At 34.1% G+C, this 15091-nt stretch overlaps 2 protein-coding genes across 2 annotated transcripts; one reads left to right on the forward strand and one right to left on the reverse strand.

The window, feature by feature from the left end:
• The first annotated feature begins 1973 nt into the window (after window positions 1-1973).
• LOC125216918 (kihadalactone A synthase LFS-like) lies at window positions 1974-7239 on the forward strand. The gene is made up of 11 exons (XM_048118705.2): window positions 1974-2152; window positions 2601-2796; window positions 2879-2977; window positions 3161-3212; window positions 4244-4365; window positions 4442-4542; window positions 4620-4678; window positions 5029-5085; window positions 5610-5655; window positions 6206-6285; window positions 6956-7239. Exons 1-11 carry the CDS (start codon window positions 2054-2056, stop codon window positions 7032-7034), a joined length of 990 nt encoding a protein of 329 aa, XP_047974662.2. The 5' UTR covers window positions 1974-2053; the 3' UTR covers window positions 7035-7239.
• A 2301-nt stretch (window positions 7240-9540) lies between these two features.
• LOC125216388 (putative MO25-like protein At5g47540) lies at window positions 9541-14672 on the reverse strand. The gene is made up of 11 exons (XM_048118080.2): window positions 14422-14672; window positions 13765-13926; window positions 13489-13607; window positions 13062-13136; window positions 12235-12328; window positions 11087-11146; window positions 10732-10800; window positions 10488-10586; window positions 10145-10189; window positions 9955-10057; window positions 9541-9873 (listed from the first exon to the last, which is right to left on the reverse strand). The coding sequence occupies exons 1-11, from the start codon at window positions 14545-14547 to the stop codon at window positions 9788-9790; spliced, it is 1038 nt and encodes a 345-aa protein (XP_047974037.2). The 5' UTR covers window positions 14548-14672; the 3' UTR covers window positions 9541-9787.
• Window positions 14673-15091: the final 419 nt, after the last annotated feature.

Genomic DNA, 15091 nt, shown 5'->3' on the forward strand with positions numbered 1-15091 from the left:
GATTAAATTAGTTTATAGTAATCCACCCTTTTAATTAAACTTGTACTAACATTCATGTACTGAAATATTTTAACGGTCGAGTGGGGAGACAATGAGAAACTTTTGTACAAGTGCATCCATTTTCCTTACACTGAGTTTTCGATGTCGTCAATAGTTTTGTATGTTTAGTTGACTCATCACGTCAAACTTGACCATCTTTCTTTTTATGAATTTCCAATAGTGGAGGATGATGTTGTTGAGAATTTATTATACTATAGCTCCTTCTCCATATCTTTAAAAACCAAATAAAATTATAAATTGGAATGTTAATGGACCACATCCAATGGCAAATTAAAGTTTTCTATATAAAAATTACTATATCTATAATTCATTCGGCATCGACCTCAGTTTTCCAACTTACAAAAACAGTTTTCCAACTTACAAAAACAAACTAAAGTATAATTAATCGTTATGAATTTTACTCCCTCAGTCCCCCATAATTTGTCATCATTCGGCACGGATTTTAAGAAATGTAATAGAAAGTGGGTTGAAAAAGTTGGTGACATGTGAGTCCTACTTTTATATATTAGTTTTTATAATAAAATGTGAGTGAGAATGAGTTAGTTGAATATGAAATCCACTATCAAAAATGATAAAAGTGAAATGTGACAAATTTTTAGGGACGGGCGAAAAAGGAAATAGGTGACAAATTTTAAGGGACGGAGGAAGTAATATTTAACGGAATAAGTAGCGTAACGCAAATATAACCTGAGTTTGCTGTCTGGTAGAAACACGAGATATAAATGTAAATTGACGTTGGAATAAAACCGGAATTATATTACAGGAGTATTAATTAACTTAGTAATTTAAACATTCTGTGTGGCTTGACGCTAGTGAGCAGTGACTTCCGGAAAGCAAATCCAAATATAGAAAACACATTTAATTAAGACACACCTAAAACATTCAAATAAAATATAATAAACAAAACATCACTAGTTTTAGCTTTTGGCTATTACCTGGACGCTTCTATGTTTATACCACTACAAATGGGAATCAACTATCAACTACTTTAGTCTCTATAAATAGGGGAAACCATATGCTACAGGGAAAATAGTATACTCACCACTGTTTAATTAATTTTGCGTATATATTAGTAATTAATTGGCATGGATGAAATGATCGACTTCGAATTAGCTTTTACGCAGCCCGAAGAAGATTCAACGGTAGAGTGGAGTAAGTACAACCTTGAAGCTCAATTCAGGGTCGCCACCGCCCGGTTCGCGGTGGAGGAGATGCCGACGATTGATGCAGGCGGCCGCGAATGCGCAGTCTGCATGGAGGGCTTTGGATCAGGCGGCGGCAAGAAAGTGCACTGCGGCCATGTTTTCCATGAAAACTGCATTTTCCGGTGGCTGTCCGTCCACAACTCTTGCCCCTTGTGCCGTTGCAATGCGTCCGACACTACTTGAAATTTCAAAACGTTTACTTAAATATCACTGTCTCATTCGTTTGTTTTTTCATTTGTTGTGATGAGAAATGTGTCGATCATAGTAGCTATTTTTCGTGTTCGGTTATTTATCAATCTCAACTCAATATCATGAGAAATTAATATTTACGATTCAAATCAATAATAAGATTCGTTTTTATTGTACATATAAGTGTCAAAAGAAACAAATCTTTTTGACATCTGTTTGTTTGACTTCTTGAGGATGCTATTGATAAGATAAATAAAATTGCATCAGTAGCAATATGCAGCTTTCAGCCTAGTTGTATACTTACTCAATTAGCATAAGGCTTTTAAAGAAATGTCTCAAAAATAAAATAGGGAAGGTTTAGCCTAAAATGGTAAATATCATTCTAATTTATTTTATCAAACTCATTTGTACATCCTAAACCATGATAATATATTTGTTTATAAAAAACCTAAAAAATAATCCCAAACATATAAACTCTGTTGTTTAAATTTTCAAAACTAAAATAATTTCTTTGTCCTTTATTGTAGAAAGTGCTGCATTTTATATTCAGCCAACTGCTACAAAAAATTGTAGAACTGCAGAGAAAACAAATCAAAGAAATGAATACTCTGATTCCAGAGTCTGCGAATGTCTCACTCCTGAATTGCATTGACCTTTCCAGTTCAGATGTTCAGCTATCCGTCTCCCTCCTTAAACAGGCAACTCCCTCTCTATCTCGCGCTCAATTTCTGCTGTTTAAGCATCCTATTTATGCTTCTATACCTCTCAACACAAACCGATAACTGCGAATTCAGTTTTCAATTGTGAGACTCTGCTTTGTTTATCGAAATAATTAGTTTTACCGAATGGTTTATTGCTGTGCCGGATTTTCTCGATGAAATAGTATGTTAATTTTCATGTGTATTCATAAACGCATAATCATGGTTATTTGGATTTAGGCGTTCATTTCAATCAGGAATTATAAAATTATTATAAAAATAAAATTACAGTTTCACAGCTCTGCTAGTTTGATGAAATAGTTAATTTGCTGATTCGGAGAGAACAGATTGCCCAAATCTGTTTATTTCTTTGTTGAAATAAGGAGACTTATGTTGAACGGATATTTTAATTCTCATCTGATTCACCAACTTATTCTGTGAAATATAGGCATGCTTGGATTCTGGATTCTTCTATGTGATCAATCATGGAATCGATAAGGAATTCATGGATGAGGTCTTCTCTCAAAGCAAAAGATTTTTCAATTTGCCCGAGCAGGAGAAAATGAAGCTTCTAAAGAATGAGAAAAGTCGGGGCTATACTCCGTTGTTTGATGAAAACTTGAACCCTGCCAATCAAATTCATGGTTTGATCACTGTTTGATGAAAACATGGTTCAATTTAAATGTTCCTGCTGAGTTAAGAGATTATCTGTATGGCACATTTCAGGGGACTATAAGGAGGGATATTACATAGGCATTGAAGTGTCTGAAGATGAGTCTGATGCACAGAAACCATTTTACGGCCCAAACAAGTGGCCATCGGAAGGTAACTTCTAGAAAGATTAGATCTCATGAAGAGTATCAGTTTGTTACAGTATTTGCATGCCAAATGCTTGTCGTCCTTGTGTCTAATTCCAAGGGATGCTTATGGGACTCGGTTGGCATCGCAAGTCAAAATCCAATTTGATTATTGTGAATATCCTCTAACTTAGTGAACTTTTTCTGTCAGATATTTTGCCCAGGTGGAGGAAAACCATGGAGAAATATCACCAAGAGGCACTGTAAGTTTCATCTTCTCATTTATGTAATTACCATCATTTAGACACAAATGTGTCCATGAAATTCAGTACTGAGCATGTTTTCCTTTGTCAGTGGAGGCCAAAACATAGTTTTTCTCTTTGATCTTAGAATAATTCTTTTTTTACTAATTTCGTTATATATGTAGTACAATAGCATAAAACATTACTAGTGTAACTAATAATATGAGAAACAGTAAAAACATTTTATATATTATTGGAAGAAGTATTTAGTGATGTTTATGAGAGTTTGTCACATATTAGTCTGCTAATACTGTTATACATGAAGAGTCACTGGATATTATTTACACCATTAACTATATGCTATTCATCATCCATGTCCCACTTAGTTAGTTAGCTTGTGGTTTTCATTCTAAAACTTCTTATGCTAGCAGATCGTATGACAACCCTCCGCTTATTTTAGGTGACTGTCATTTTTAGTTTTAAGAACAGATCACTTGCAATCACCATCACTCTTTCAACTGATACAGTTAGATATTATTGTTGCAGGTCATACTGCTACTTACTTATCTGCCATTTGAACTGATAGCTTATGGGCTACGTAAATCACCGCTCTGGGCTAGATAATTGGTGATATGTCTCATCACTTTGACATAATAAACCAATATTCTTGTCCAGTTAATGACATGTTAGGGACGCAGTTTATACACAAAGGGTGCACGTGCAGCTGCACAGGCTTATTTATGTCCCTTGGATGAAATAATTTCCTTACTTAAACTAATTCACTATTGTTGTATTGCTTGCTCGGAAACTCCTGCATTTCCCTATATTAATAAACTAAGTCTTTTTACTGTTTGTGGAGGACCTGTCTAATATTTTCACTATCTCCGAAATTGGCGTTGTTCGCTTGGAACATGTGATGTGTTCTTTTTGTTTGATCATTCAATCCAATTAGGGAGTTTATAAGTTCTTATCTCTTTTCTATCACTGGTATGAGTATCTACTACCTACCTAGTAGTATGAATATTACAGTTTCGATTTTTGGATTTTAATAGAGAGGTATCGAGATCCATTTCCCGGCTGATAGCCCTTGCACTAGGGCTAGATATCAACTTTTTTGATCAACCTGAAATGCTCGGAAACCCTATTGCAACTTTGAGGCTGCTACATTACGAAGGTAAGGATTATTGCGATTCAAGTAGCATGTCATAACTGATCATAGTAGACAGTAACAGTGCTTCATTATAACTTAGGTCGAACTTCTGAACCTGCCAATGGAATTTTCGGAGCTGGTGCACATACTGATTATGGTTTAATTACCCTTTTGGCAACAGATGATAACTATGGTCTTCAGGTATGTGCAACATATATATTTATGCCTTGTTCGTTCTCCATTTTCTCAGTTGATCTGGAAGTTAGCAATAACTGCAGATATGTAAAGACAAAGATGCTAAGCCTCAGACCTGGGAGTATGTACCACCATTAAAAGGGTGAGGCTATATTTTTGTCTTTCCTGGCAGAATTTATGGCCACTCATCTAAAACTGTTTTCTGCCTCTGCTTGTTAGTACTTTGCATTGTATGATCAGGACATTATTTTTTATATTATAATGAAGCCTAATACCAGTTTGTACCAATTTATTACTGTAACCATATAGAACATTAATACTACTACTTCAAGTCAATAATCTACTTTTTTGTTTGATTTTTACTTATAACTGTGTACTTATATTTCTGTAGTATTTGGCATTATGTAAAAAACAGAATTGAGGAAATTAAATCCACATTTTTTTTGTATCCAATTTAAGCCTTGTAACTGTGCATTTTTTTTTTATATGTAGGGCATTTATAGTTAATCTAGGTGATATGCTGGAGCGATGGAGCAATTGCCTTTTCAGGTAATCATGCGATGACATACAAGTATGATAACTTGTTTATTTTAATACCTTAAGGAGGCGTTTTCTTTTCATGATTGATAAGAATCATAAGATAGATGATTGAGCACTTTTATCCTTATTATTATATTTCTCCAATCTTACCCCCATTCATTGGGATATGAATCAAGCAAAATTAGCTCAAATGATAGAAATTATGAAAAGCAATGGCATATCCCAAAGTTCTAATCCATCTAAATGACATGGATCAACGTTGAATATTTTATCTAACTAGGCTAATCCTTAAAGGTAACTGCACGACAGCACAATGGTTGATGGGCATCCAACGAATTTTCTAGAAATATGAAGCGAATACCATTATCATGGAGTTTTCCTCACTTTTTAATGTTCTATCTCTTTTTATAGAATGTTGCACCATTTCATCTGGTTTTGTGTCCATCTACAACAGCATTATACTGAGATTTTTTAACACTAGTTGTCAAATAATGTGTATATACATATGTAATGTGTAATTGATCTCTGGGCAGATCCACGCTGCATCGAGTATTGGGCAATGGCCAAGAAAGATACTCAGTAAGACTTTTTAATTATTGTGATGTCCTTTCAGGGATTTTCTTCTTGTCTTGCACTATACATTTGTTTAATCTAGTTTCGGTTTTCATTTCATTCATTGTATGAGCATTCATCCTGTAAAAGGAGAAAATTAGTTTTGTTTAGCTGAAACAGTGTTGGGTTTATTAGTGTTAATTGTCAAAGAAATAGGTCGGAGCGTCTAATTTCAAAGTATATATAGAAACAAACAAAAGCGCAGTTATTATTAATCTGCATCCTATTGCTCATAGGGATCAGACAGCAAAAAAAAGTTTGACACAAAACAAACCATGGGCACAGCTTTTTTATTTGTCTTCTTACCTCTTCAATAATGAAATATAGGACTTGGACCAAAGAAACTTCTTTTTATGGAATGGTGGAAGTAGTCTCTCTATTTAAGCCAAGGATTGTTTTTTAGGAAAAAAAGGATCATTCTTCTAATATTCTGATGGTGATATAATCTGTGTCTCTTATCCGTATGCATGTTGATCTATGACCATGGGAAGGCTGACTCTTGTTTTTCCATTGGCAGATAGCATTTTTTGTCGAGCCTAGTCATGAATGCATTGTTGAATGTTTGCCAACATGCCAATCAGAGAAGAATCCTCCAAAGTAAGTTTAATTGATAATCGCCTGCACTTAATACTCTCTATAGCTTATGAGCTTTTTGGTATGTTAATGAGAATTTGGTGCAACACTATATATCATGTGGGACTGATAGAGTGAAGGTGATTGCAAGTGAGAGACTAATGATACCTCAATAGAACTCTCCTTAAATGAGACCCTACAGCAGAACGCGGTCCACAAAACAATATTCCTTGACGAGACACATTAACATGGGTGATCTTTTTAACTCTAGGCTCATGCAGGAACACAGCCCATGCAATACTAGCATGGGCACTTAACAAAAGGGATATTAAGCGTTAAAACATCAACTTTGGCCGAATTCTTGTTTGTCACCGTGAACATATAAATTTGAATGACAATACTTGAGCTTTCAATTTGTCTGATTTTTCTCATGAGATCAAACTGCCCCCAAATCAAAGATGATTTAACAAAATTGAAAATGACATTGCAATAAAAATCATGTCCTTTTATATTATTTTGATCAAAACAATGTCATTTGTTGCCACGTATAAAAACTTGACGCTGCCATCAGGGATAAGACTGCTTACGGTCAAGCATTATGTTATTACTTGCATAGACTTATAATATAGTAAACTATTTACTAATTACTATAATTTTTGTAGTTCTTATTGATTACACTGTTATGCTCTCTCAGATTCCCTCCAGTTAAATGTGAAGATTACCTCTCGCAGAAGTATAAAGATACCCATGCCGACCTCAGTTTCTATGCATGATATTATGCATACAAAACCACGATGTTGAAGGCAGTTCTATCCAAGCGAGATTCTATGAACATGACTTTTAGTTATCGATGCTTTGATTACTTTGTACATGAAATTTAGTGTCACTCCGTGTTGATGTACTTTTGTTCTACACACAGTAATTATACATTCTTGAAGACATTCTAGTTATACAAATCTATACTAAGATTGTGGTGGATGTATGTGTAAATATATAGGGAGATTTATATGCCCGTCGACTAGACCTGCTAGGATGAAGTACAACCAATCTTTTTGCATACTAGTCGGTTTGTCTATCACAATGTTGTTGAGTCGTAGTCTTTTTATATGGTTCCATTGTAGTTGCTTGCCTACATATTAGTATCCGAACCTCCTATCAGATTGCTATCACATTTTTGTGAGCTCGTTTTGGTACGATTTATTTCTTATGTCATATGAAACTTAAAATGAGTTGTGTCTGTCACTCGAAGAAGGGCAACGTAACGGAGGCTTTAAATCGTTTCCTCGATTGGTCAAACTGGCTTGCATGGGTGAAATTGTGCTACAATATGAGTGTTCACTCATCCGCCGGATCAACCATTTGAAGTTGTATTTGGATGTCCACTGCATACTTGAAAGAAACACAACACGATGAAGAAGAAAGTTAACATAGACAATACTCGAAATAAGTAACTGGTGGTCACTATTTCATTGATTGATTCAAAAATAAGAAACATTACAAACTTCTAGCATTGGAAGCATCTAGAAGTTCCTCCTAATTTATGTACAACCTCTTAATCTCTTGCTTACAAGATTTCATCAAAACAGAATAATAAACATCTCTTCTTTATCACTCCTTGATTCGCCACGTCGCTCCATGTCCTTTTTATTGAAAAAAAGGGTTTCACCGACTTCAAGAAGAGTCGAGAGAAATGGATTAATTAAATTAACAAAAGAAAGGCGATGAAAACAGAATAATAAACATCTCTTCTTTATCACTCCTTGATTCGCCACGTCGCTCCATGTCCTTTTTATTGAAAAAAAGGGCTTCACCGACTTCAAGAAGAGCCGAGAGAAATGGATTAATTAAATTAACAAAAGAAAGGCATATCTAGAGAGTTCCACCAGTACGGGAAGAGTTATATTGTTAACTTAATACTTAATTGCTAATTATAACTAAAAATCTTTAGATATTCAAATCAAGAGCCTAGATCATAAGTCTCGAAACGTCAATACGATAAAAAAAACATTAATAAGGGTATTAAGGTCAATTTACAACAATTTAGTTGTAACTAACTTTTGAATAATATCACATAACTTTAAAACGCATATAATTTTCTCGATTAAATTATTTTTTCACACAACATATATCAAATTAAAGATAATTTCATAAGAATTCTAACGAGATCTCACTTGCATATGTTCCGATGTCAAAATTTGAAAAAAAATTCAAAAATTTTCAATTTTTTCGTACAACAAATTTCAACATATTATATAAAATATGTAAATATAACACATGTAGAATGTCAATCTTAAAGCAATGTGTTAACATTTTTAAAGCATTGTATTGATATTTTCAAAACACTATATTGACATTTTCATCCAAAACTTTAATTTGGTAGTAGTTTTTTTTTATCTTTTTCGATTTAATTAATAAAAATGAAAATTACACATGACAAATTTTAGACCACTGGATTTCTAAAATCCTATGATCTTAAATTAGTTGTAGTTAGCAACTAGAGAGTGAGTTAACAATTGATCACTCCCCTCCACCGATGTGGAATATAGATTAGATATTTTGTATTATTATATTAAGTAGAATTAGTTAACTAGATTTCTCTAGATTAGTAATGTCGGTTCTTGACTGACTTGGTTTTCCTATAAATAGGCATTTAGTGTTGTTAAGTGTGCACAATTAGGAAGCTAAGTGTGCGTGGAGTGTGTACGGGGGAGTTAAGTGTAAGAGGTGTGTCCTCGGGTTCTTGTGAGGTATAGTGTTCTGTATTGGTGTTTCGTACACCGTTGTCGAGTATAATAAAATACAATTTGCGTAATAGAATCCTGGAGTATCACTGATAACTAACACTTTGGTGGTCCTAAAATATAGTTGTTGTTTTCGTAACAATCTTCTCATTTAATTCAGCTTGTGTGCATCCGGCCTTGGGCAAATTTTGTGCACCACACTTTTCCCCGTGACCTTAGCCACGTCAGTTTCATACAACTTCAAATCACATGCAAGGTTCTCCATCTTTGCCGGGTTCGACACTGCAAGGTGATTGCAGCCAGGGCAACTTGGTTGGTGTTGCACAGGTCTAAGAATCATAAGTTGAAACCCCATTGTTTTGGCCCATTCAAAATTCTAGAACATATTGGTCTGGTGACTTATCCGTCTCAAGTTGTCAGCCGACGCCTGCCTGCACCTAGTGTTCCACGTCTCACCCCTTCAAAAGGCTACCCATGTTAGTGTTGCTGAACTAATCCTTCCTACTTGTTGCCTGTCGACCCGCTATATCTCGGTCAGTGATTCGGTAGGAGTCTTGTTTATTTAATTCCAATATTGAGATTTCAAAATTAAAAAACACGATGCAAAATAATTAAAGTCTAACATAGCTAAACTATTCACTTTATTCACTCCTTTTGGAAAGTAATAGGTTGTGCTAAAAATGAAAAATAGGTTACAACTAAAGGAAATGGGTCCTGATTTCAAAACGTCTTCCATGAACTCCATTGAAATGAGAGAAATTCGTAGCCAAGATTCTGTCCTAGGTTCATCCATCGTCGTTAATGGAGTTCAAGGCTGAAATTTCTCGTATAACTTGAGATTTATCATAATTAAATTTCTCATCATCTGCAGCTGCAGCAGACGACATGATCAGTTAGAGTTTCCATTTGAAATAAAATCTCAAGATTGATCTGTATGAGACTTCACTATTACCTTTGTCACTGTTAATATCAGCGATAAGTCGAAGAAGCTTGGTTCGATTCGCCACAAGGATATTGATGATATCTGTGGGTTTGTTCTGATTGGCTGCAAATAACTACCAATATGATGTTGAATGAGAACCATGAAAACATGTGAACTCACCTGATTTCCCATGAGCTTAGATCAACTTTAGAATTGATACCTTAAAAACATGAAATGTTTCAATCTGAATGCTCTTGCTAGACTCCTGTCAAAAGAAAAAATGAAGAGCGAGGCATGAGTTTAAATTAACATTGCGATATCAGAATATTCTATATATCCATTTATATTTTTTAAAATTTTGGAAGGGAGTTAGAGTTTTACAATTTTTTCTAGGCCAAAAGCTAGATTTCATGCAGATGAAGCAATTTGTAGTATAACCCATGAATTTAAGTTGTGCTTTCCACATTTATATGAATAAAATGCATTTGTGATTATAATTGTTTGTTCCTTGTACTCTTTTTCTTTTAAATGAAGGAGGCTAATGCATTAGCAGACAATCATACTCTTAGAAGATTCATATGGATCCTTAGGTTGTCCATCGAGCTAACGTATCGAATCATCACTGCCGAATTTGAACGTTCAAGCAAGATATCACTCAAGAGCTGAAAGAAGTACATAACAAAATCAGAAATGAGCAGGAATGGGATGCAATAGACATAATTGAAAGTTTTCACTTACAATATACAGAGTAAACAGAATGCAACAATACTCCAATAGAACAGATAACAGAGAGAGAATGATCATTACCTTGAGAGCTTGCCTTCTAGTGATATAATTAGTAGATACAAGCAATTTCGAGTTGTAATCCGCAAAGAACTAGCAAGAAAATGACTTAATATATCAGAAAGTCACGATGTGTTAAGGTGTTCTAAATCAGCATCATTTCATTCTGTGAAATTTAAATGATTAAATTTTTAATTTAAACTGAAATGATAATATGATGGAAGTTGTTTCAGTTATTATTACTTGCACAAACTAAGCTTCATAAAAAGATATGGCAGCAGAACTCGTACATGGATGATAGACAAATATAACGGTCATGATGCTAAACCTTTTTTACATTACATAAAACATTAGTGAAAGAAGAAACAAATCTACTAACCCAGTCATCATTCTTAGATAGAAAATCAGCTACAGTTGACTTATGTCTGGTCAATAGTTCCTAAAACAAGAGATACCATAAGTGAATGTCAGACATAATCAGTACAATGAGGGAAAGGCACAATACATCACCTATATGGGGAGTGATCAATTGCCAACTCAACCTTTATTTGCTAACTACAACTAATTTAAAATCATAAGTATGTAAAGATCTAGTGGTCTACAAATTGCCATGTGTAATTTCATTTTATTATTATTTAAATTTAAAAAGATTAGAAAACTACCAAAATTAGGATTTTTGATCAAAATATCAATATAGTATATAAAAAATATCAATGTGATTCATTGAACATGTCGACACAATTTTGCGTTGACATTGTATATATAGTATATTGACATATTTTTATACCAATATTTACATTAAGCTGATACGAAAAAAATACGAAAATTAAAAAAAAAATCAACTTTTGACATTGGAACATATGCAAGTGAGTTCTCGTTAGAATCCTTATAAAATTATCTTTAATTTGATATATGTTGTGTAAAAAAATAATTTAAATTGAGATAGTTATACTCATTTAAAGTTTTGGGATATTTTTTAAAAGTTAGTTATAACTAACTTTTTGTTAATTGACATTAATACCCCTGATTGATATTTTTTTAATACTATATTAATATCCGTGGCTAAATGATCTTGTGCCTTGATCTAATGATCTAATGCATATTATTTAGTTGTAGTTAGCAATATAACACACCCCCCTCACTTATATAAGGTCATTTTACCAAATTTTGCTCATCTATCACAACTCATAAGTATCTAACTGAAATTATATGGTTAATATATCTTCACAGTTCAGTGCCATTCTATATGACATGATTATAGAAGCATGTGAGAATGAGAAACAGCAACTAATATTTCTAGTGATACCATCCCAATACTTATAATATAATACAAGGAACTTATTCTTAGAGGCATTCCTCCCTTTGCAAGGGTGAGAGACCAGGGTACGAATCCCATCCCCGAACAAATATTTGAGGCTCCAGAAGAAAGAATAAAAAACCGAAATAGCTTGCAGATGAACCAGCAATTTTCTAATGGAACTAATAAAGTACAGTGTACGATTTCACTAATTAGTTTAAATGCATAACCTTGAATGTGCCAGCAGCATCGGAAGCAACGTCAAAATTTGGGAGTTGTATATACTCAAAGAATTTCTTCATATGCTGTGAATCCAAAATGTACCTTTAAAGCAGAATCTAGAATTAGTAAGCCAGATTTAAACATACAAAGCAACTAATAACAAAATGCAAAGGCTAAAGGTAAACATGGAGCTAATACTAATATGCCGGCTGCTTAATAAAGGAGACATAAGTGCTCATCTGCAGGTGCAGAAACTTTTGGTTCATTAAATCAGTGGGTAACAGCCCAAACGGTTTGCTAAACTACAAAATTCCAGATTCCAGTAAGGAACACAAGAATCATTAAACAAGTTAGCCCTTCCACATATGTGGTAATAGAGCGACCTTGTATAAAGGAAAAATTCGGAGATGAGGGAAGGTCTAGGGGTGCGAGGAGACTACAATTTGGCTTCCTTGCTTACCCTGTAAACTAACTTAATCTTGGTTTATGCATAGAGAAAAAATCATCTATCACGGAATGAATTCACTATTACACTTCATTAAAATGGAGTTAAAGACAAGAGATAATCCTCAAAAGGGCGAAGATAATTTAGAAGACTATTAAACAAGGGATTCTTAATCAAAGATAACTGACAAACTAAAGATAAGGATAAACAACTTGGTGATATCTTTAAGCGCTATCCTTAAGCTGGACTCCTCACTGCCCACACCCAGGCCGATCAATATCACTTACTTGCAAGATCAATTATCTATGTTAATGTTATGATACTGGAAATTGATCCCATTCTGAAAATCAGTTTAATATAATCAACAAGGAAAATGAATAATCAACTTACTTTGCAACACTTTGGTGGCGTATGCACTCCCTCAACATTGCACCATAATGTAATGCCAGATCGTTATTCTCATAACTGATGACCACCAGCAAAGATATAATTAAGATAGTGTGGTTAAAAAATATACTTTTTTAACAATTAAAAGAAGATCATGCGCACTATCAAACGCAAATGACACTTTGCGAGCATGAAACAAAATCAAGTGCATTATCTTGGTCGAGTTTGAAGGGTTTAAACCTTCTAGTATTAAGATGTCATGTGTTGTCAAGTTTCGATGTTAGAAATGAAAACTATTAGAGTTTCTTATATTGTAGCATAATGGAGTACAATTTTCTAACTCACCAAGTTCCAAAAACATCTCTTCAAGTGTAGATTCAGTTCAAAATACCAGTCAAAAGCCCAAACAAAATCATCCACATAGTCTTACCCGGCTATCAAAATGTCCACGAGAGCTAAGTTCCTTTCCATGTATTCACAAGCTATCAACCTTGACTGTAGTTTTTGCCCCTGCAGGTTCGTGACAATCTGTGTAGCTTGTTTGCGAGTCTGCAAGAGATTATCTAGTGACTTGTAACAATCACCCATTGAAATATCCAGTAAAAAATCTTGGGGCGGTAAATTCAAACATTTCAAAATCAAGAGAAATAGTTTCCTTTTCAACACCACCATTTTAACCTTGAAAGTAAAAATACTCTGCATTTACCTCAAAGTTCAACTTGGGAAGACATGTAATAAGCAAACGAAAATTGTCTTCCCTAAAGAACTCTATTGCCAATTGTGCACAAGTTTCTACTACAGGTTTGGAATCACTGTCTCCATAAAGAATGTTTTTCAGTTCCCCGATAACTTTGTTCAGATCCTTCATCTACACAAATTAAAAAAAATAGAGTAAAACAATGCAAAACATATACTCCAACAATCACCTGATTCAATAAATATGAAAACACAGAATAGATTGATAAAACATGAGAATGAGTATATGAAGGAAAGCATAGTAAAGTAAGTTCAAAATAAATAAATCCATCAATGTAAATGGTAGATTAACTCGAATATTTTTGTTATCACTTAGAAGGATTAAGCTGGGTAGACTAATCCTCTGTTTTCTAAAATGAATTGAAAGTGTGGAACATCCCAACCCAAACCCCCTGATAATATCCATCATTTGAGCTAATTTGGTTAAATTCAATACCCTGGTAATTAAGATAAAAATCATAATGAAAGGAATATCCGTTCAATTTCACACCTCAACATAAATGGGGGAAATTAAATGCAGAATGAAATTGAGATCAACATAGGAATATGATTACGACATGAAATAAGAATAGAACAGAATGTGGGGATAATGGCGAAAAAGGGGGACCTTTTGGTCGCGTTTGGCGTCCTTGATGTGGGGGGCGGCGGCGCGGTCGGCGAAGAGAAGCAGATCGCGAGCTTGGCGGACCAATTCGGCGGGGGTCTTGGATTTGGGCTTGAAAAAAGCCTTCATGGTGATCTCCGGCTAGTTGTGATGACATTTCATTTCTTAGGTAAATTCTTTCGCGGGAATCATCATCGAATCACGTCGATCAGATGATACACCATTACATATATTTGCATGTCTGTTTTGCGTTTTTTTCGTCTTTATTGTTTTGGATAATCAATTCGGACTTCATCAATTCAGCTTTTATTTATTACTACTATCTCCATACTCCTCTAAATAAATAATAGGTCTCATCTCATATGCAAAAAATAATTCTTAGATAAAAGTTTTTTATTTTTAGAAAATAAATCAAAATAAAAAAAGTTTCTGTTTTTATGAAACAGATGAATTATTACCGAAATACTCCCTCCGTCCACGATTAAGAGTCTCATTTCTAAATGGCGCGGGTTTTAAGAAATGTTAAAAAAGTGGGTGGAAGAAAGTTAGTGGAATAGGGATCCCACTTGTATATATTAGTTTTAAATGATATGTGAGTAGAATGAGTTAGTGGAATGTGGGGTCTCTTTACCATTTATGGTAATTATGAACCGGAACTCTTATTCGTGGACGA

This window comes from Salvia hispanica, chromosome 3 (assembly GCF_029641045.1).
Source record: "Salvia hispanica isolate PSC_SH4W2 chromosome 3, Shi_PSC_v1, whole genome shotgun sequence".
NCBI classification, from domain to species: domain Eukaryota; kingdom Viridiplantae; phylum Streptophyta; class Magnoliopsida; order Lamiales; family Lamiaceae; genus Salvia; species Salvia hispanica.

Coding starts and splice junctions, on each gene's coding strand:
- LOC125216918 (XM_048118705.2), top strand. CDS start 2,054: ATGAATACTCTGATTCCAGAGTCTGCGAATGTCTCACTCCTGAATTGC. Junction 4,543..4,619: donor ATGATAACTATGGTCTTCAG/GTATGTGCAACA, acceptor CAATAACTGCAG/ATATGTAAAGACAAAGATGC. Junction 6,286..6,955: donor TCAGAGAAGAATCCTCCAAA/GTAAGTTTAATT, acceptor ATGCTCTCTCAG/ATTCCCTCCAGTTAAATGTG.
- LOC125216388 (XM_048118080.2), bottom strand. CDS start 14,547: ATGAAGGCTTTTTTCAAGCCCAAATCCAAGACCCCCGCCGAATTGGTC. Junction 13,927..14,421: donor ACGCCAAACGCGACCAAAAG/GTCCCCCTTTTT, acceptor TAATTTGTGTAG/ATGAAGGATCTGAACAAAGT. Junction 10,801..11,086: donor TATCTAAGAATGATGACTGG/GTTAGTAGATTT, acceptor TTTTCTTGCTAG/TTCTTTGCGGATTACAACTC.